This window comes from Enoplosus armatus, chromosome 1 (genome assembly GCF_043641665.1).
Source record: "Enoplosus armatus isolate fEnoArm2 chromosome 1, fEnoArm2.hap1, whole genome shotgun sequence".
NCBI classification, from domain to species: Eukaryota; Metazoa; Chordata; class Actinopteri; order Centrarchiformes; family Enoplosidae; genus Enoplosus; species Enoplosus armatus.
The window spans coordinates 18,794,391-18,817,921 of NC_092180.1; the positions used below are offsets into that span (position 1 = coordinate 18,794,391).

General features: G+C 40.2%; 1 protein-coding gene across 1 annotated transcript in view; it reads left to right on the forward strand.

Annotated features, from left to right (window-relative positions):
• Positions 1 to 23,531, forward strand: part of smyd3 (SET and MYND domain containing 3) — a 67,408-nt gene that overhangs the window by 38,518 nt on the left and 5,359 nt on the right. Inside the window, exons 6-10 of the mRNA XM_070905762.1 lie at positions 14,678 to 14,745; positions 18,464 to 18,566; positions 19,180 to 19,290; positions 20,941 to 21,028; positions 21,413 to 21,587. Coding sequence (XP_070761863.1) covers positions 14,678 to 14,745; positions 18,464 to 18,566; positions 19,180 to 19,290; positions 20,941 to 21,028; positions 21,413 to 21,587 — 545 coding nt within the window. The remainder of the gene's footprint in view (positions 1 to 14,677; positions 14,746 to 18,463; positions 18,567 to 19,179; positions 19,291 to 20,940; positions 21,029 to 21,412; positions 21,588 to 23,531) is intronic.

Consider the following 23,531-nt stretch of genomic DNA (forward strand, 5'->3'; position numbering starts at 1 on the left):
TAATGGACGTGGAAATGTTTGGTCATGTGCGAAAAGACTTTTCATAGGGTTTTATTACTTAAGACATTTTTCCAGCATTTTATCAGTATTACAATCTAAATATGATTTTTTCCCCCTACCAATCAATTCATTTACAATACATTTACACCTGACAACATAGTGAAGTCCAATACAACAACACAAACTACAGCTGTGAAAGTGACCACAGAGTCAACTCATCTCTGACACAGTATGAAGTTTGTGTTCGTTATTATATTGGAATACCTTTCAAAAATACAGACATTGCTTTTGTTGTGCTCGCCCTGATTTACATTCATATTCAAAGCCTTAAGATTAATGTATCATGTTTGATTCATCATTTAGGCCTATGACGTCACATTTGTCCTTTTTTTCTTGAAGGCAGAAATGCTTTTCCGTCAGAGCTGAAGCTGATGCCAAAGAGAGTCAGGAAAGCAATGACAAATGACATGATGTAAATAAAAGGAAGAGAGAAAGAGGATGCTCATTCGTCTGGCATAAACTCCACACTGCATGGTAGTAGAAATGTATCTTGTATCTGGTACCCCAGATGGTTTTTTCCTCAATTATAAATCATTAATATATCAATCTGTAGAGTATCATAAAACACAAATGGGTATACTGCAGTTGCCATGGAAATGCTCTTTGTACATCTGTCCTGCCTGACAATGCAAATATGGTCTGCTCAGAACAAAGCCAAAGCATTAAAGTGATGCATGTTGTTATTTTCACACATTAAAATCAAGCATAAGCTCTGTGGTATTTCACTGTGCAGTGACTGAACAACAACATTCTGCAAAAACTCACCAATGATAATATGCTGAAAGAAACGTATTCTGTACCAAGCCATGAACAGTGCCAGTGTACTATTTCATGATAAAATGCCAAAGTTAAAAATGCCCAGAAGTTGAAAATTAATTGGGATGAGATCAGCAGTTGCACGAGTGCCCTGCAACCCTGAATAGGATAAGCATTACTGAAAATGGATGAGTGGGGGGTGGGTCGCCAGTTACTTGGCAACAGCCAGAGTGCTAACATGTTTGCCCCCCAAAACGAGTCCAAACTCTCTGTTTGTATGCCTTGGGGCTCTCTCTCTGTAATGCATACAGCCGATGGCCCAATCCCAGTGCACTGCTGACATCTCTCTCATGAGTGTCGGAGTCTCCTGGGGGCAACACATGCCAATCAAACCTCCCACAGTAACAGCACTGATGTACTCTTCATGTACCAGCTGCAACTGAGGGAAATTGAATGAGGGACAAGATGGGACATAAATAAAGAAATTTAGAGAATCCAAAATACAAACTTCATCCATTTAAAGGTAGTTTTCAGCATCATTTAACATGATCATCAGGACTTGCCCCAATGGCTCTTGTGTGTCCACGGATACAAACCTCAGTCATGATTTCGGAAAAAGCGAAGTCTTTCTTCCATGCACATGTTTTTGATAAAGAAAGAGAACTCAAGATGATGAGAGAAAATTAACTCTGCTTATATTCTGTCTTCCAGTCTCTGTATTCTGTATTGTGTTTCGATAAGGGAGTTCTGAAATTAATTAGGCTTATTAGGAAACACGTTTTAGGTCTTTGAATATAGATTGTCTGTGAGTACAGTCTAACTGCATTGCCACATTCATCAATTCTGTTGGTCTTTTCAAGGGAAATTGAATGGTGTATCACAGAAAATAGCCTCCCATGTCCCATGGAGGGCCAAGTGTCTTAAGTATTTTCTTGTCAGCCAAACACTATAACAGTTAGCTTCATTTGTTGTCAGAGGTGTGTACATTTCAGCTGCAGTAGTACAGTATCCGCCCTCCATCGCTCTACTCGGTGTAAGAAATAATCCCTCTCTCTTTGTTTGTGTGTCTGTGTTGATTTAGTGGTGTGACTGTTTTCTAACGGCACACCAGTAGAAATATTTACCAATATATGGATTTGGTTCCAGTGTTTGTTACCAGTACCACATGTAGTGTGTTGTATCCTACAATACTATTTGTGGCTGCAGTCTCTGTCACTGTGCTGAAGCAGATGTTTTTCCAATCCTTTGACAGTATCAGAACAAGTGATCTCTGCTCTCAGAGTGGTTTGTCTTGCAATATTACATCCTCCATAATCAGTGTTCAAGTTCTGAATGAAGGTTTTCATTACGCAAATTGTGTCCAGGAGTCGCTCTTCCTGTGTGTGTGCTTTATCATCGGATCATGTGGCTGGCTAACTTTAACCCCGTGGTTTGTCTCCTGTCATACCCACACACGTCGTATTCATCACCATCACACATAGTCAGTGCTCTGCTGTTCAGAATCCAGAACTTCATGATCAGCGTCTCTTTCTTTTAAACATAAAAGTGGAAAGAAGATAAGAATAATAGTGTTTATAGTAATTCAGGGCAATCCAGCACAACATTCAAATACAGGGACTGATGAGTGACATTTATATATGCTCAGTAGCTTGTGATTGCCTTTGCGTTCACTCAGGGTTGAGGATAAAAAGGATGCTTTAGTTATGAGACAAAGGTTATGGGTGCAGCAAATGCATGGAGGAAAAACGCATTCAGAGCTGCCTTCAGAGTGGAGGGAGGAAGCGCTATTCCCCCGTGAAACACCCTTTGATCCAGACTACAGCAGAGCAGTCAAGCAGCAAAAACCGATTTCCTGCAAAGAATACTGCTCTGAAAACAATAACCTGCTCTTTTTGTATCTTCACCCACCCCTATTCTTCTGCTTTAACCTGCCCACAGTCTGCTCGGCTAAACTTTTCTTTTCTTTTCGGGGTTTCTTAATTACTTGCTTGTTTTATGTAACTGACTTGCTTTCTTTCTTTCTTGCTTCATTTCTTTCTTGTTGCTATGCAGTAAATCGGTAGTGAGAGAAATAGAGTGAGTAAGAGATGGAAAAAAACAGAAACTAGATCGACCTCTCAGGTCATATCTGTACATAAGCAGCAGTATTACTAGATGTGCTGCAGCTGTCGGGAATACTCGGCTACGAGTTACTGTATGAACACTACCATCTCTGTATGCGTTTGTATGTGTAGCATGCATGTAAAGATCAGTGTCGGGTGTAACCTTTACCATTCACTGATCAAGGAATGGCTTCACATGATATTCAAAGTCCGACCTTTACTGGACGAGGCAGCTTATTTAGGAATGTGTTTACAAAATGCTTCCTGATGGGCAACAGGGGAAAGCGGGTAAAAATAGCCATCAGGGAAGATTTAGTGTTACTGTTTAGGAGGCTGATATGATTTTCACATATTTACACACACACACACACACAGACACACACACACACACACACAGTTTTTTCACCAGCTGTAATGTTTTGCAGTAATATGCAGTGTTGCACAGCCTGAAACATACATCCTGATGTCTGTGTATGTGTGTGAGCGATACACAGTATGTTCCATATATGTGTGCTTGTGGTCTGGATGTACAGTGTGTGTGGGGGTGTGTTTGTGTGTGTGTGTGTGTGCGCGCGCACTCATGGATGCAGCAGCTTAGGAGCTCATCAGCTGAAAATGTGCCAACTTGACAAAAACACATGTCGACTTTCTTTTCTTATTTCTCTCAGAGATGATTGGGTATCAGCATGGAAATGAGTCATTAGAGAGCGAAAGAAAGAGGCAATCTCGTGTTCGATTACACACCGCCTGGAGCTAATGGTGTGTGTGTGTGTCTGTGTGTGTGTATGAGCATGAGAAATCAGAGTTCTGTGTGCATGCACGCCATAGTATTTGCTTGTCATTGCGTCCACACACACAAATATGCAGTGTACTGTTTGTATCTATGATTGTGTTCAGTCACATTGTTGCTATTCCATTACTACATCCCAAGTGTTTGTGAGTTTGTGCATTTGTGAGGTGTGTGTGTGTGTGTGTGTGTGTGTGTGTGTGTGTGTGTGTGTGTGTGTGTGTGTGTGTGTGTGTGTGTGTGTGTGTGTGTGTGTGACCACACCAGTGAACCACACTACTGTTCTTGATTTGTTATTGTCATTAATACAGATTCATGTAAACTCAAAGAACTCAAAGAACTTCTTTGTTTCGTAGATACAAGCTGTATATTTTATTTAGTGTCTGTCAACTCTCAGATGTTTTGTCTTGTGTCAGGAACTTCTCTTATGTCTTATAATGATCATGTGTACTGAATGTACTCCTTCAAAATGATTAAGTAGTCCTCTTCTTCTTTCTCTCTCTTCTGTCACTGTGGGTGTACACTGTATCTGTGTGCGTGTCAGCTGGTAGCCTTGGGGCCTGACCATATTAAATGAAGCTTTTATAACCATTGATGTAAGCAGAGAGAGTGGACACCATATTCAGCAAATATCTCATCTATGAATGTACTGTATATGTAACTATTGAGGTTTAACAGCTGTAGCCTGTTTTCCATGATGCTATTGTCCAGTGCTAGACACACAGTACTGTGCTTGGCATACTGTAGCAGTTTATTGTACTGCAGCCCACTTCACAACATCGGAGAAAATACCATTCTGTGTCCCTGATAGATTATTTGCTCTGGAGCGCCTTTCTAACTGTTCAATACATTTTGCTGAGTGATTACTACAAGCTTTAAACACACCAAAGTAAAAAGATTTTACACCATACTATTTACTATTTAACTATTTCACTTAAAAGACAGTGTATGTCACCTTATATCACGCAGCAGTGTATGTAACACGTTAACTGTCGAACAGTCTACTACAGACACACATTTTGGTGCGTGTGTGTTCTTGTCACTGATTGGTTGGTGGACTATCATGGTAATTTTCCAAAATCTTGGATTTTTCCTGAAAGATTAAGGTCTAAAACCTGTTGCCTTCTGGGCCACTCTTTTCAAAGCTGTTGCTTATAGCTGTTTTTCCTTCTGTGGCCCTCCACTCAATATTCTGCTCAATGTTTTCCCAGGGTGCTCCTCTCTAATTCAGCCCGCCTGCTCTCGTTCACGCTCAGCAACTTCACTAACAAGTTCACTAATGAGTTTAAAAACATTTCTGCTCCGCTTTCCTCCTCCCTCCTTCCCTCATTCTCCTGTATCAAGCCTTTTCCCTCTCCCACCTTCCTCCATCCCTTTATCCCTCCTACCTTCCAAAGAGCAATGTGGAAAGTCCATGCAGAAAAGACCTAAAAGATTTATTTTTACCAAAATCCTGTCAACAACACTTTTTATTTAAGTTTCTTTAGGGAATTATATGCTTTTATCAGTCAGTCGACAGGATGACGGGAGAAAAAGATGGGAAATGACAACAACAACAACAAAGGTCCCCAGCCGTACTCAAACCAGCACCATGTAGTTCATTGTTGGTGCCTTAACACCTACACCACCCAAAAAATATTTAATATTGTTTTTAAGTATAAGCAACCAAGTGTAGTGATCGGGAGCAAACAAAGTTCAATATTGATCCTTCAAATTCTGTGGTACCAGAAATACACAAGCTGGATGATATTAAGAAGAAATACATTTACTTAAACTTATATTTGAATGAGTGCATGTAGCTACAGGTGAAGTGCAGGGCACTGAGAGATAATGATTAGGTAAACTGTCAGCTGTCAGTTGGGCACTGATATAGTTCGAGCATGTCCTTCAGATGGTGTGGCACAAGCTCAGACCTCAGGCTATAAGATAATGTAGATTTTTACTGGAGCTCTCGACAGGAGCTTTCTGTCTGCAGTGTCCAAACATCCAACAGCCTTTCAGCACACACATGGTGTTGTCTGTGGCAGCTGGTGCAAACAGGACAGTTAGCCGACTGCTCCTGAGGGGCCATCTATATAACCTCTGTCACCCAGGGACAAACCAGTCTGCAAGCCTCTATTCAGTCAATGGAGAAGGTGGAAAAGGTAACTTAAAAATGAACCGCAAGCGGCTGGTTAAGAGACACAATCAACCACACAGCTGTTCCTCAGGTCATGGCTCCCTGCTGACCACATTTATGGAGCTTTAGATTCACATTAAAGATAAATGTAATCTTTATGGAGTGTTAGTATATTCATCTTAATTACAGAGAGCATTTTTAAGACAGTGCTTTAATGCACATATATACATGTACTACGTCTGTGATGTTTGGCATGTCTACATGTAGTTTGCCACAACTACATGAACTGAAACTACATGTAGAATCAATCTTTTAGTAGTTCTCCCTATTGTGTTTGCCCTTATACATACTCTTATATACAATAACTAAAGAACAATTCAGGTAAGAAATAAAGGACAGACACAGATCTTTGTGAAAATTAGTCAAAATACTGTTTACAACTGCAATCACTGATTTTTTTTTTTTTAACCACTTCACACAATCGTCCCCATATTAAATTGACATGGCGAACTTGTTAGCAAACATTTACCTATTTACACATCCAGCAGATACGGAGCAACACTAGCATTCATTCTGGCCACTTGATGAATGTGAGTCCAATATTCACTCACCTCAACTTCTAGGGGAAATATCTGGCTCTCTAGCTGCTAAATGTTCCACTGTTTTTGCCAACTTTGTCTATCTGTCGTTTGGTGCCGGACACCGATGAGAGCAGTGAGAGTGAGCCAAAAAAAGCAAAGTTATAGGCCAGAAAACCAAAACAATGAACCTTTAGATGTTAAAATGCTCTGTAGAGCTGAGGGCAGGGTCTGGTGATATTTTTTTGCACGTTTGTCACTATGAGCAACGTGTTTAGTAATCACGTGATCCATTGTTTATACAGTAGCCACTTTAAGATGAAATGTGATCATGAGCACAGTTTGGAAATATGGCCCAATTAGAGTGGCAGTGACGAAACCAAAATGGTAGTTGAGACTGGGAGAGATATTAATAATAATTAAAACTAAAACATTTTGTTTTTGTGTGTGTGTGTGTGTGTTCGTGCATGCAACAGTGTACATATGTGAGTAGATGATGTTTAGCCTTGTTTTCTTTTTCTTTATATTTCCTCAGTAGTTCTGTCTATGTTTGTCTGCCTGTCTATTGAGAGATGAAAGAACCGTGATTAGGTCATAAATACTTTATCAAAGCATTAACAGTGCACACACACACACACAGAGATGCGGCCTTTGATTGTGTCTGATGGCCTTTGTAGTTTTTCCAGGATTGACAGTAATTGAACCGATTCCAGCAACATTAAAGACTTAAACCATCGAGTCACAAGTTTTTTGAACTGACATGACAGGACAAAGCAAACCAATCCAGCGCCTCCGAGATGAGATGACAGGACCTCCCACTCCCCACCGTCCCAGACCCCCCAGCCATCCACTTAGAGATTTGCCATTCGTATATGTTTCCAAAATGTCACTGAAATCATTTTGATCTGCCCCTCCCTCCCTGAATACTTGATGTGAGCGCAGACATTCGCAGTGCAGCCCTGTGCAGCTGACTGGAGTTTACTGTGAGCACACAGGTTAGTTTACCCGTCTCAGTGTTCTCCTACTCTTGTCTTGTTGCGATGATGGATGGACAAGTTTGAGGTTTGAATTAATCTCATCCATCCTCATTTCATCCCAGCGGTAAATCTAGTGCAGGTTGCGTTTCTAAGATGCTTCCCATATCCACGTGTTGATTGTGAGTGACAAGACCAAGAGAATGACTGAGAGTGACAGTTTTTCTATGAAACAGTCAAGTCTGTTGAACAGCTGGCGTTCACTAGTCTTGTCTTTGTCTGCCCATCCGTATTTGTTTTTCATTATTTTTTGATGAAGATAGTCTGTTCCAACAAGTCCTCCAAATTAAATGACAAAGTATGTTGTTTGTCCATCCATGCCCTCAGTGTTTCTGATCTGATGCCCTGATCAGCAGGATGGCATCAAAAAAATGACCTGGTTAGTTTTAGGGAAAGATCATGGTTTGGGTTCAAAAATGTACTTTTTTTGTTAAGGTTTGGGAAACATCATAGTTCAGGTTAAAAGTTAAAGTCTGATGTTTTGTTGACCCATCCATGCAACCTGACCCCCTCCATACGTGGACTTTGTTGTCTTTTAACGCTCCTAGAGGGCTTTGTCACTTGAACATAAACATATGTCGTTTTGGGACTGTCGTTCTTCTTGGGAGGACAGTCTCGCCTGTTCATGTACAGCAGAGGTGACGTCTCAGACTGCCAGATTTGACCGCTTTTGCTGATTTTACAGAGAGAAAGGTTTGAATATTTTGTTTTTGGGGGTTTTGATGTTGAAATTATGGAATGGAACAGATTCATTGCAGAGTTGACATTATCCATTTAGCCATAAATGTAGGAGACCTTTCTTGTGCCAAACAGATTCCAGAACAGTCTCAGATGGACAACAAGACTCCCCTACAATCTTTTACTTGTTCAGTAGTAGATGAGGCAGCAATTCTGTAAAGTTCAGGTTTTAGGTGTGCAGTACGTGTGTGAATTCAGTAGATTAACAGGTACAGACAATGAGATAAATCAGCAGACAAACTCATTGACTGTTTAATTCTTTATTCTTTGAAATACTTCTCTTTTTGGTAGAATTGAAGTCTTCAATGTAGTCTCTCAATGTAGTAGTTAATTATCTCTGTATCTGTGTGTCTATGTAACAGCTATTTGGTGTTTATTACGCTAAACCTTATTATAGTGTTTTCAGATCTGACAGTATGAAGTCCAAAATGTATCATCAGCATGAAAAAGTGCCATTTCTTGTTTTGTATTCCCCCTCAGAAGATGACATTTTGGAGACAAGGCATTTTTGATCATATTTTCCATTTTCCACATCACAGGCTGCTCACCACACCCTTCAGTCATTCGCTTGTCTTTGCCTCTGTACCTCTATCTCACATTCATCATTTCTACAAGTTTCATCCAAATCTAATCAGCAGAAATATTGTGTGTGACGGGCAGAAATATAAATGAGCAAACAAATGAACGAATGGATGTGGGGATTGACATCTTCTGCACCATTTTGAAGAAAACCCTTCCAGACAAAATGCATTCTTTGGTATCTTTTGTACAGATACATTAACTGTGTAATTCTCCACAGCAGGAATGGCATTATTATTTGCTGGAGAGCTCCTTTCATTTAATTTTGTGGAGTACAATTCATTCACTCAAGATAGATAGAAAGCAGCCCCCTAGACACTAACATCTTTCTCTGGCCTCCTCCCAGACTGGTTCCTCCTCGCTGGCACTTCACCACAGAGTGTCACCTCACATGAACCCACAGCTGTGGAGGCTCTCTTTATTAATGGGGAGGTTATAAATAAACAGGTTAACAGTGGGAGGCTCTTACCACCTCTCATCATAAGAAAAAAACAGCCGTCACTATGGTTACTGATGGATGATATGTTCGCCCAGCTGTGGTGTTATATTATGTGCTGTTTCTCTGCAAATGCATGGCATTAAAAGACAAAAGGTTGAGCTCATTTTTTAAGATGGATACAATAGATTAAAAGAATAGATACAGGTCAAGTCAGTTTAGGTACAAAGTGAAACCCCCCAAAAAGTTTAACCTCACTCCACATTCTGTTTGTGTATCTAAAGTAGGGCTACAACTAATGATTATTTTCTTAAACAATTAATATGCCAATTATATTCTCTCGTTTGGTCTTTAAAGTATCATAGAATAGTGAAAAATGCCCATTATAACTTCCCAGAGGTGACATATTTAATCTGTCACAATCAGTCCAAAAGATTACTGTCATAAAAGATCAGGAAAACCTGTAAATATTCACATTTGAGAAGCAGGAACAAGATATTTTTTTTGCATTTTTGCTTACAAAATACTTCAAATTATTATTATTACTTCAAATCAATTATTAAGCTTGTTGCAGATTGATTTTCTGTCTATCGACTAATAGATTAATCACTTTAGCTCTAATTTAACCCTAAAAAAATAATGTAAGAAAAAGTAGCAAAGGTTCATATTCTAAAATAATATCTGAAGAAACAACAAAACCAACATGTAACTCTTAAGTTTTCTTCAGCAGCGACGCTTCTGTGTAGAGGTGGTGGCGTATCGTCAGTTCATCAATGGTTCACACATTATATTTAACTTTTTAGTCCACCTCCAGTCCTCCTGAATCATTTTGGGAAAGCTCTCTAGTGGATGGAGTCAGATCGAGCTCATGTTTGTCACAGTTTAGCTCAATTTGATTTGCCTGATCAGACAGAATTGTCAACTCATTAAACTCCATTTCTATCTTCAGTCTGACATTGCCACCACTCTGACTGATCTAACTGATGGGTTTTCCCTAACCAATCACTAGAGACCAACATTTTCGCCTGACAACGGCGTTAGCTGTGACACTGATTGGCTAATCGTTAGTCCCCCCCCTTGGCGCATTGAATCAATTGCTTTTTCAACAGAGAAACCGCTGTTTCATGTCAGACCAGAAGTAGTCAACTTGGTGGAGTGGGTGTATTCAAAGGTCTGGACCAGGCAATAATTTGACGTCAGTTGTCAACAAACAGTGAAGCAGCGTTTGTTGAGGTTAAATAGCAGTTTAAGGTGTCTGTTGACAATTTATATGTACATGTTACAATGTGGTGAGACCAGCTGCAACAGATCATGTTATAAGTCTGCTGATGAGAGCTCCTGCGCCTGTAGAAAGATATTAACACTGTTACTGTGTTTTACTCTCATCCAGACAGGAAGACACAGAGAGGAAAGAAGGTAAAGAGACAGGAAGACAGGTAGGGAGTCAGGGAAAGAGGACAGGAAGCTGAGGGAGCTGAGATAGAAACATACAGGAAGTGATTCATAAGTTTCATTTTTGTGTTCTGTTTGTGTAAAGCAGCGAGGCCTGTTTATGTGTGTGTGTGTGTGTGTGTGTGTGTGTGTGTGTGTGTGTGTGTGTGTGTGTGTGTGTGTGTGTGTGTGTGTGTGTGTGTGTGTGTATGTGTGTGTGTGTATTTGTGATGCAAAAGGCATCACCAGCCGGCTCTGCAGATGTGGATGTTCTGCTAGATTGATTCTCATCCCCGGAGAGAGAGTTGGTGTGTGTGTGTGTGTGTGTGTGTGTGTGTGTGTGTGTGTGTGTGTGTGTGTGTGTGTGTGTGTGTGTGTGTGTGTGTGTGTGTGTGTGTGTGTGTGTGTATGTGTGTATGTGTGTATGTGTGTGTGTGTGTGTGACAGAGAGAGATCTATGCCCAGCTGAGTGCCCTACCACTGTTTGTTTAAATTTTCTCTGCACTTCATCACCCCCCTCCTTCTTCTCAAAACCATTCTTTCTTTTCTCTCTGCACGGCTGTCTCTTCATCCCCGCTGTCACTAACCAATGCTGCCTTTTTCTAATAAGGCGAAAACTGGGGGACTCAAATACTCTTTTTCATACAGGAGACAGTTGTATTATGTGGGCAATAAATAAATAAAAATACACAAGTTTCAGGTGCAGTTTTCTTTGCTCTCTCTCCCTCTCTCTCACTCACCAACTTGTGTCATCTCTCTTAATTCCAGTCGATCTGAATGGGTCCACACATGTCATTGAACTTGACCTCTTTACCTTGGTTTATTTGGTAATTGGGTATTTTTATTCTACGCTTTAGTGTTGACACTAAGTTGTGTTGACATTCAAGTTGCAGTTTGAATGGTGATGCACAGATTAAGCTGTGTCAGCAGCCTCATATGAATGCGTACATTCAGTAGTTTCTAGAGCTGCAACAGTTAGTGGCTTATTTTATTAAGGCAGAATCATAAATCAGTAACTATTTTGATTATCTATTACAAGCCTTTTTTTTCAGCAACAATGCCAAAAAATTCTCTGGTTCCAGCTCCTCAAATGTGAGACTGTATAGATTGTAAAATGAATATCTTTAGGTTTTAGACGGTTGGTAGGACAAAACAAGCAATTTTAAGATGTCTTTTGGGGCTCTGGGAAATTGTGATTTTTTTCCCACTATTTTTAGATGATTCCTGGACCAATTAATTGATTGAGAAAATAATCGCCGGATTAAGTGATAATGAAGATAATTGTGAGTTGTAGCCCTAGTTGCGTCCTGTATGTACAACAACAACAATATGCATACAGCCTTACATATTACAGCATTTACCACATATTCATTCATCAATTGTCATTTAATTGTAATCTACAACTAACAATTATTTCATTATCGATTATTCTTACCATTATTTTTATTGGTTTATCATCACTATAAAATGTCAGAAAATAGTAAAAAAAAAGTCCCTCACAATTTCTTAAAACCAGAGGTAACATATTCGAATTGCCAGTTTTGCCTGACCAACAGTCCAACAGTCTTTACTCCTGGAAATATTGGTTAAGAAAATGAAGAAATGTTGGGCCGACGCTCATCTTAACCATCCATGTGTCCCTGCTGTTCGTTATAACTACTTCATAAAAATCACATGAAAACACTTAACTGTTATTCTATCTTGATGTATTGTAATTCCTATATAACATATTTCCGTATTATATGATGTATCTGTCTCCCCCACTTTAATGCGTACTTTATGGCACAGATGATGGATGTCTGTGAGAGCAACTGAATAACAATGAAGTGTGTGTCAGTGTGTGTGTGAATGTGAAGAAAGAACAATTCATGTGTGTGTGTGTGTGTCTGTGTCTGTGTTTCTCTGTATTTTTCTATGGAATCACGTTCCCTCCTGTCGGCTAAGTTGAGTAAAAACCCTCATTTCCCGTGAGGCCGACTCTAATGGTGTTTGTTACAACTGCAGATTCAAGTCATTTTGCTGAGTTCTGATTCTGGTGAGAATATCAGCAGGATGGGGAACATCTGTCTGTGGCTCGCTTTAAATCTTACCCTCCCTCCCTGCGTGACTCTTTGTCTGACAGTCTGAATACTAATGTTGCGAAAGTTACAATTATTTATTGTCTGTCTGCATGGGGCAAAAACCATGACCACCAACACACACACAAACACACTTGTTTACCAGCACTAGCGCAGTAATTGACACATCAAAGTCTTTTGGGTTTTTTTTCTATTCTTTCTTGTCTTTTTGGCTTTCACTTCTTTGTTAATTTATTTTGTTTTAGTGTGTTTATTGCTGCTTTCCCTTCATCGTCTCTCTCTGTGTCTCTCCTTTAAACAACTTCTTCAAGCTTTTTATTATTCAAACCATCTCTGTGCCAATTCTGTTTGTTGAAAGAAACAAACCGTCCCTCTCCCCTGTTTGAAATCTCTCTTCTGTCTCCTGAAAGCTCATTTTATTCCTGAAATGTGTCCTTTAAATCATGCAGACCACCCTGGTGCATGGTGCGGGGTTTATACACAAAAGTGTTAAAGCTTATCCAATATTTAGATTTATGATGAAGCTAAATTGAGTGTAAGTATTAGTTGTTCCTTGTGGATTTAGGAGGAAAGATTCTTGACTCATTGTGTTTGAAAGTTCTGGAGGATGAGATTGGATATTTGATTGTAAAGATTTGTGATTTGTTTTTATTTCATAAACAAGTGTTGAGTAGTTTTTGCTTGTGAGTGTTTAAAATTGGGTGTAAGGGTTTGGATATCTTTGTACACTTCAGTGCTTAATTTGTTTCAAAATATATACATCTCATACATAAAAGAATATAAACTTAATTTAATAACCTAATAATGTGACATTGAGGAGGCTAATGTGAGCAGGCTAACATGCTCACAATGACAATGCTAACATGCTGATGTGTAGCAGGTATAATGTTTACCATGTTCACCATCTTTAGTTTAGCGTGTTAGCATGCTAACATTTGCTATTCAGCACTAAACACAAAGTCATCAGTGTTACCAGATTGGGATCATTTTTATTTAATTGGGCGAATAAAAGTAGTTTTTGGGTTTCTGTTTTTGTACAATTTGGGCAATATAGGAAGGCTGTATTCTAAAACATCACCTCTCCTCTAATTAGTCTGATTGAGATTGACGGCACTAAAATCCGTAGACATGCAATGACTGATAACAGATGACCTCCAAACCAAATATCGTTTCAGTTTCTTGAACCTGTCTTTTTCCTATTCAAATTATTATGCGGTCATAGCTCTGTGATAAAAGACTTAATAATTTAATAATAATGCTATGTATCATATTCAACTATATATATTCAATTAAAACAACTTTATAAATCAAAATTTCCTTCAGATTTTTTAGTTTTTTTTCTGTAAATAGTGATTATTTAATGATACCAAGGAGAAGTAGTCACTCCAATTTCATCTTCTCTCCTCTTCTCTCCTCCACTACTCTTTTTCTGTCATTCGCCTCTCATACATCTGCCATGTTGAAGGTGGTAAATTACTTTCGTATCAGCTCTATTCCAAAGGAATTACTGGGTGTATTTCGTTAAGTGTTATGTTCTTCCATCTGTCTCTTCAGTGTTGTTTTAGAGGAATATTGCCTTTAAAAATTAGCTTTTTTCACCTATTTCACATGCCCTTGGGGAAACAAAAGCAATTTAACTTGCTCTATTTGAAATCACTGTACATGATCATTGATATAATATTTTGTTAACTCAGTTGATGAGAAATATTACAGACGTCTCTTATTTCAAAAAAACTTTTATTTCTCTTTTAAAGAAAGAAATTTTCCTGGCTCAGAAATAACCAGGTGCTAATTTTACACAATCCAATCCCTTTGCAAAAAGCTTGCATGTCATGTTTCAGTCGCAGTGCCGGTGGAGTTTTGCAGGTGCCAAAGATATGTAAAAAAGTGATGAAAGGTGTGTTGGTTCCCTGAAGCAATTTAACAAATAATCTCTCTCTCTTGTCTTCTCTCTTTTGTCCTCTTTCTCACCTCTTTAGGTGACATGTAATTGTTTCACCATCAGTGACGGAGAGCTGCAAGAGATTGGAGTTGGGCTGTATCCTAGGTAACACACACTCAGAGACGCAAAGGGCAATGTGTGAAGCATACACATCTTAAAAGCATCATTAATTTCAATTTAGCTCATAATCTTTGTTAGATGGTAGCTCTCTCTCTCTCTCTCTCTCTCTCTCTCTCTCTCTCTCTCTCTCACTTGCACAATAAAAATGCCACAAAATTTAAATGTGGCTCTTGAGTTACCTGCCAGATCACCGCACCCCAACCAACCCCACCCATCCTTTACCCGCTTGCTCTCAAAGCCCTCCCCACTCCTTGCTGTTTTCCTGACAGTTCTTTGAAGTACAAGGAGGAAGGGAGAAAAAGAATAAGTAATTTTTTTGTTGTTAGGCGAAAACTTGAAAATGAATGTTGACAGAATATTATAACGTTGTTTGGGGAAGACGGGGATGGAGCGAGGCGAGAACACATGGAGAAATATGAGGTTTGTCTCCTACTGATATGTGATTCTTGTCTGGCATGTGGGAGTGAAACTCACACACACTCCCAGAGCCAGGCTGTATGCACTGTAATCCTTGTATTGAGTCCTGGGTGAATGGGGTGGGATTTGGCCTGTCGTTGCACATGTTGTTAGAGTTGCTACACACACACACACACACACACACACACACACACACACACACACACACACACTGCAGGTATCTCAGCCAGTTTATCTGGCCGGTGTTGAGATGTCAGATGGTCACAGTGGCTTTGCCAAAGCTCAGCCGAACCATGTGTGTCTGTGTTAGTGTGTGTCTGCGATTTGTGTCGTAACTCATCCATAAATGATGGGCCCGTTCGCAGGATGGTCCCCTGCCTATTCATATTTTGGGTTGCCTAGCAACCACAGGGTTTGCTGAAGAGAGGGGGATTACTCTGGTGAGGCTACACCTCTGTTCACCCCATCCCTGTCTCATCTGTATGTTTCTCATTTGCAGACTTTCTCATTCTCCTCTCTGTCTCCACTAAGCTCATCCTTGTCTCTGTCTTTCTCTCGGTCTCTGCAAATTGGCCTATTGAAAATATGATGGAAAATCCCGTCCTCTGAGCTCTTTATCAGGAGCAAAATGATTCGCAGCTGGATTCATAACAGAGACCTTTGTTCACTTGTTGTAATCTGCCTTGACGTTGTACTTTATATCACCTCAGACTAACATAAAGCCATGTGCAGCAGCGGCCAAATCCTCACAGAGATACACCGAAATGAAAACAGGAAGAAGAGATGAGCTGACAATATTATACAAAGGACCGAGAGATGTTTATGGGTTGCACACCGTTCGAAGGTGTCATGCAAGAGTCTTTGTCTGCCTCAACTTTTACTCAGCTCCACTGAAGACTGTTACACTGTGGTTTAAATACAGTTTCAGAGGTTTGACAAAATGATGATGTCTTCTGTGGAACGCAGCGCTTCTCATTTAAAAAACAATCTGAATATCAGTATATTGATTATATCTGTTATCGACATTTTATATGCAGGAAACATTAACAAAGAGAAGACATATTTAGCCTTTTCTCTCATTAAATATCAATTAATAATCCTGTACTGTCTCTGCCCTCACACCCAGGTGATATTTGGCTCTCTGTCCTGCTATGTGCAGCAACAGTTAGTTTCAGTTAGTGTGAGCAGATATTGTTAATGTGTGTTGCAGCTTAGTTAATTAATCTAATTAGTATGCTAATGAGCTGCTCTCCATCAGATAAAAGCATCGTTTGGAGGGCTTGATTCCTAGTTGATATTCAACCTGCAACTTCTCCACCACAGAACAAAGCCAAGGGGTTACTGATGGTTTTACAAAGGCTCAACACACGCACGCACGCACAAGCACACACACACACACACGCACGCGTACACACACACACACACACACACACACACACACACACACACACACACACACACACACACACACACACACACACAGTCTTTATCTCTTGCAGCCATTGTTTTGCTCTATGAATATGATAAACAAGAGCAGCAGTAATGGAGGGGATCATAAAGATAGACAAACCTCTTCAGTATTCTTTCCCAGCCATGTGTGCAGTGACAGTAAATGTCTTTCTACGGGTCAGGGAGGTGTTAGAATACCTTTTTTTTTTTTTATCACAACATTCACAGTAATTACAGTCTCAGCATGGGAAAGATGCACATCAAGTACTGCCTTTACCTAGTGTAATCCCCCCCCCCCGGGGATCAATAAAGTATTTTTGATTCTGATTCTGATTTACCATATAGTAAAACATCTTTGCAAATTGGCACTATTCGGTATAGTTTTTTTTTTTTTACAGTGTAGGCTACATATAACACAACAATTATACAGTAATACACTCAGTTGCCAGTTTATTAGGTACACCGAGCTAAAACTGCTGCAGTCTAACACTACAGTCCTGCTATAAATCCTCCCTGCATGAAGGTTATAATGTTCAGTTTGTGCTGAAACTGTTTTAGAGAGGCGTTGATTAAATTATGATAATTTTGTGGCTGCAGTTTGTGGTGCTGTTGAACTAAGTTTTACAGTGTAGTACTACTTGTTAGGTCATGTTGTGCCAGCAGGGATATATAAATATTTTAGCCAATAACAACCAGAATTCGATAAATGAAATCTCCTGTACAGATATTTCCAATACTTTACACTTTTTTCCTCCTTGTGTTGCAGCACATCCTGCCCCAACAGTTGTCTTATGCCATTATGATCATTGTCTCAAAATGCTGTTTCATTATGGTTTAAATAAAACCCACTAAGGTAATGCTGGTAATATTAAACTTCAGGGAAAAAAGCCCTCCATGCATTCAATCAAAGTGTAAATAAAAATAAAAAACAATCACGTTTGACATCAGTGTTTTGATGCTGACACTGTCAGTCAGCGTGTGTGTGGATGAGTAGGAGGATTGGTTGTTTCTATAATAAATTTGGGGAAATGAGTCAAAAGCCTTTGTTGTGACAGAAGTGGAGTACCCATCGTTTCCTGATTTATTTGTGTATGTGTGTCTGAGAGAGAGAGAGAGAGAGAGAGAGAGAGAGGCCGACAGAAAGAAATGAAGAGTGACATTTGTTATGACAGAAGCGGAGTTCTCATTTTGTCATACTGTGCAGGGAATTATCTGTGTTTGTGTGTGTCCACGTGTGTGTAACTTTTTGTCTCAGCGTTTGGCTCATTGGAGCACTCGGTCTTAACTTACAGGTGCTGGATTCTCATGATGAGAAGTCAGGTGATATTCAGCACCTTGGATACAGGGCTTGAAGAAACACACTGAACTGGCTGATGGATGGTAATCTTGAGGGAGATGTGTCACTCAAATGAATATGTTTGTACAAATTTCCATTTCAGTCATTGGTCTCAGTGATTTGACTAAACAGTTGGACAGTTGGTGGCTCAGCAGGATGAGGCTCTAGCTGTGTCACGAGTTGTCTCAACCTCTATCATGCTCATTCTGTCTTCGTCACTTACTCAGTGTGCAGCAGATGTACTGTGATAAAGAAGGGAACACTGGAAAAAGATGAGAAGTTCTTTAAAGAGAGAGCTGCCAGTTTACAGAGACTCACACACATACACACCAGATTTGCCTGGATAGGTTTGAAATGTCTCTCTCTCTTCATTCACCTTCCCTTCCCTCCTCATCTTATCTCCTCTCTCTCTCTCTCTCTCTCTCTCTCTCTGTCTCTCTCTCTCTCTCTCTCGCTATCATCATCATCATCATCATCATCATCTTGTTTGCTCTCTCCAAGTTTATCGCTGCTAAACCACGACTGTAGGCCAAACTGTGTGATGGTGTTCGAGGGAACAAAACTGCAGCTGAGAGCTGTTCGGGATATCAACCCTGAAGAGGAGGTATGCGCAAGAAAAAAACCCTCACACTCTTCACAACATTAACAATATTAACATGGTTTTATGGACTGGGATGTTGCCTCTGCTTTTATGTTCACATTCTTTATGAGCAATGTTTATTGAATGTTTTTTATTTGCTGTTGTTATTGATGGAGGAGCCAATGCCTGAGGTTGTTTTGAGTAATACATAATCTATTTTCCATGGACATCACTGTGGTTATTGTCTGAGTTTTATTGTGTCACTAATAATAAATGTTGATGGAGGCACAATGAACTTAATCCTTGAAAATGATCGCCAAGTGAAATATCACTGCAACACAAGCAGGATGACACCTCCTTGCTTGGCAGTCTTCCCTCATTTTCCATACTTCACCATCTCTCCTGACTATATGTAATGAGATGCATCCATGCCATCTGGATGATACACACACACACACTTTACTCCTACAGTGTCTCTCTCCACCATACTCAATCTACACAATTTAAAATTATTCATCTTTCTGCACTGAACTGCATTTAAGTCTGCTATGTAGTAAAAACAAATACAGAAAAAAGGCAAAATAAAATATAAACAAATAAACTCTGTCTCAAACTAAACGCTTCTCAATGTTTGCAGCTAACTATAAGTTACATCGAGGCGTTGTCATTGACTGAAGATAGACAGAGACACCTGGAGGACCAGTACCATTTTACCTGCCACTGCCAGCGATGTGACTCTCAAGACAAAGTAAGAGGAACACAAATTATATCGTCACATTCACTGCTGATCTTTTAGGGTTTCGATTATCTACACAATTGTCATTCATTTCCAAACAAGCATACAAACTACGCCAATGGCTACATGTACTTGTACATAATGATCCAACTCAGGACAATTCTCAGTGTAAGACATTGTTTCTTACAAAAGCATCCCATCAATACACCTGTTTCCCTGTTAGCACAGTCCAGACATGTCTGAAGAGACACCTCTCCAAAGTTACAATATCGGACTTTTAACATAATACATAAAATATCTTGCCAGAGGTAGAAGCATCACTTGGTAAATTTCTGCTGGCATCACTGACAGGAACCTATGTTTGTACGCGATGAAACAATAGAAGTGACTCAGTGGTATGTCGCAATATAACAAACTCCAATAAAAACTCCTGCAGAGAAGTTTAAAGGGCCTCAAGTACCTTGAGTACTCTACTCATCTTAACTGATCCTCATGGATGACTGCCTCAGCCTATGACTGGGTCCTTGGTGTGTATGTGAACGTAACCCACATTTATTCATCTTTTAACTGCCAAAATTGAAATGTGTAAAACTTGTGGTTTTCACACACATGCATTCTTCCTCTCTGTCTCTCTTTGTCTGTCACACACACACACTCACTCACTCACTCACTCACTCACTCACTCACTCACTCACACTTCAGCCAGGCTGCTGTTGGCTTAGTCATCTGTGCAGAACGTGTTCTGTGTACCCTTTCCTGTCCTCTCCTCCTTTTTCCTCCTTCACCCTCACGTCCTGTCTTATCTCCTGCTGTCCTCCTCTTCCTCTCCGTCACTCTGTCACGCTCCACCTCTTCACACCCCTTTCTCTCTCTCTTTTTCTCTCTCTCTGCCCTTGTCTCCCCCTCTGACCACCTACTGAAAAATGAGAAAAATTATCTTGTCTTTCAGCTGCAGTTTTCTTTTCCATCCATCTTAATCCACTCGATCTTTCTGTTCCAGTATCTCGCTCTCTCTCTCTCTCCTTTTCTTTTTTCTCTTCCTGCACTTCTGCCTCTAGCTTTGTTCTCCATATGCCGTATACAACACTTGGGTCTTACTGTACTGCAATACAGCAGCACTCAAAGATGTGTGTGTGTGTGTGTGTGCGTGTGTGTGTGTGTGTGTGTGTGTGTGTGTGAGATAAGGCAGGAGAGAGCACTCTGTTTAGTCTCTGGGACAATAGCATTCATTTTATTCAGTTCACCTTTGTTCCTCGTACAACACACACACACACACACTTTCTGTTGTTCCCCCTCTTTCTCTTTAATCCTCATGATGATAATGGCAGTGCTGCTGGGTTGTGACCCAAAGTTGTCATGGCGACAGATGACTGTTGACATCAAACCCAGGAGATTGGTGTTTGTGTGTTGTTTTTGTCTGTCTATGCATATCTGTGTGTATGATGCATATGAAACAGGAAAAAGTGTTTTTATTAATGAAAACATTTCTATAATTTTATTTTTCCAATCTTAGTCAGGTATGTGAAGGCACGTCAACATCTTCACCACTCGTCATAATGGTGCTATGTGCGGTCATGTATGTACGAGAGTGTGTTTGTTCAGACATTAATGTCTACTCAGTGGGTGTTGATGTTCAGGTGGTCTTTCTGCTGTCTCTCCCAGGACGGACTCATGCTGTCAGGGGAAGAATCAACATGGCGCCTGCTGAAGGAGGCTCTTCCCAGACTAGAGGGACTGAAAGCAGAGTCGGGTATCCTTTACCTCCGAGATCCACTACAGCCAGTGCACACCAAGCATCATCCATCAGCTACTGTATTGTGTGATGATGACTGAATAAGCAGAGACCTCTTCACTGTGATGTGACTGATAGACATTTCAGAGATTCGGGTGATTCTTGATGTTTGACATGTTTTTATCCCAATAGACTTCTTTGAAATAATGAGAACTCACGGTTTTACTGCTGGATTGAATGTAGCCTCCCAAACATATAAATGCATGAGTCAACAGTAACAGTTAGGTGGTTTAAGTTAAAAAAGACAAAGCTGTCCTCATAAATACTTAACATTTCCCTGAGCAGCTTTAATTTTCACATTGTTTGGGGCGTCCAGTATATTTTCCTTAAGTGACCCTCCAGATTGGCAAACACTGCTAGAGAGCTGTAGTCACCTGTTATCAACAGCTGGTGGTGACGTGCCTGATGAAAACCTGTATAAGCTCAGGATGACAGACATGGCTCTGGATGCCTCCATTCACCTGGGACACTGGGACGTAGCTGTGGGACATGGGGAGAAAACACTTCCAGTTTACAAGTGAGTCACTGTGTGTGTGTGTGTGTGTGTGTGTGTGTGTGTGTGCGTGTGTGTGTGTGTGTGTGTCTAAGGTAGGACATTGCTGTATGGGGAAAACTAAGGGACTTTCTGATTCTAGTATGGAACACAAAATGAGGAAAAGGAGAAGAGTAACTCGTCCAGAGTGCATCCAGATTGCAACTTGTTAAGGCAGACTTGCACAACTCAAAGTTTTCACTTCAAAGATTTGGACTGCTGCTCAACCCTGATGCTTTCTTAGTCGTCTCAAGGCTTCCAGGCGGCACTTTGTGTTATTTTAGGACAAGCTCTATCATTTTTTAACACTCTGAAAGAGAGGAGGAGATTCTCAGGCAGGTTACCCTGTGTATATCATAGTGATCTATGATGCATCCTTTGCTCTTTTTTGCGGTTGAACTGTAGAATGAGCACTGAAAGCAGTGAGAAAGTGTTGAAAGACTCGACTCTGAGGAGATTTCACAATGTGCCGAATCTGACTCTTTGACCTGATAAAGGAGACAAGGATTTCCTTCTGTTTTCCCTGTGGAGATGAAATAAAGCTCAACAGGTTGGTTTAGAAAGTTAGTATAAAGAAGACATGAAAGAGGGAAAACACTGAAAGAAAATTTCTTGGTTTATCATTGTAATCACTGTTGGCTGAGAGAGCTCAACGCATTGCAACTTCAGAAATTACAGGCAAATGTGCAAAACACAAGCAAATAAGGATCAGTAAGCTGGTTTTTGGAAAACCTTCAAATTGAACTTTATTCTTTAGCCAGCTGCCCAGCTAAATGTCTTCTAATCTCCAGATGAAATGTACTATCTTGGCTGGCAAGCCAACAGTTTGTTTTGCCAGCATTAATTTAAGTTTATACCTGAAATATTTAGAATTTAAAAGTACAAGAATTGATCATGATTGGGCAAGAAAGGAATGAAAGAGAAGGTGGTGACGTTACAAAGAGAGCAGATGTATAAATGAAGAGAAGAGTACGTACGTAGTGCGCAGCAAAGAGAAAAGTACAAAGAAATAGAAGATCTGTTCTCCTAATAAAGGGGGAAATAACTGAAATAAAGCGATTGTGGACTTTTAATAAGTCCAAAGATTTAGTTTGATCTACATTTCAGATTACGGTAAATTGCATCAACAGTTTTAATTTGCTTCTGGGTAAGGACCTCCAGCCCTCACACACCCTTACCTCCTTTGTGTGTGTGTGTGTGTGTGTGTGTGTGTGTGTGTGTGTGTGTGTGTGTGTGTGTGTGTGTGTGTGTGTGTGTGTGTGTGTGTGTGTGTGTGTGTGTGTGTGTGTGTGTGAGTGACAAATCGATCTTGTGTGAAGGGCAGAGCTGTAGCGGCAGAGCCGTGCTCTCACACACACACAACAACATATCCACAGGAGAGAAACAGTAATACAGCCTATCAATAAATAAGCAGACACAGAGCAGCAGAAAGAGAGAGATGGTGATGAGGAGAAAAGGACGGAGAGATCGGTGTCAGCTGAAAGAAACTGAGAAAAATGTGTCTCAAGGAGGCAGAGGAGAAACCAAAGTGAGGGATGGTTGTGGGAGTTTTAGGGAGAGAGAACAGAGAGAGGGGTCAGGTGAGGGTGGAAGTGTAAGAGGGGACGTAAGCAGATGAGAAATGACAAATGAGTGAAGGGCAGAGGAGTACAACCCGGGAGAGAGAAGAGGAGGGAAGAATAGTTGGTAAAAATGAAGGATCTCAGGACAGAATCTCAAGGAAGAGGTGGAGAGTGGGGTAAAATAGGGAAACAGAAAAAAGTGAGGTATAAAATGAGGAAAATGGACAAAAAGAGATCTAGAGGAATGCACTGGGGAGACAACGATGAAAGAAAAAGAAAGAGGGGAAGAGAAAGGCATTCAGGAGAGAAATGAGAGAGAGAGTGGGAGGAGGATCTTCCATATTCATCTCCTATCTTCCTCTGGGCT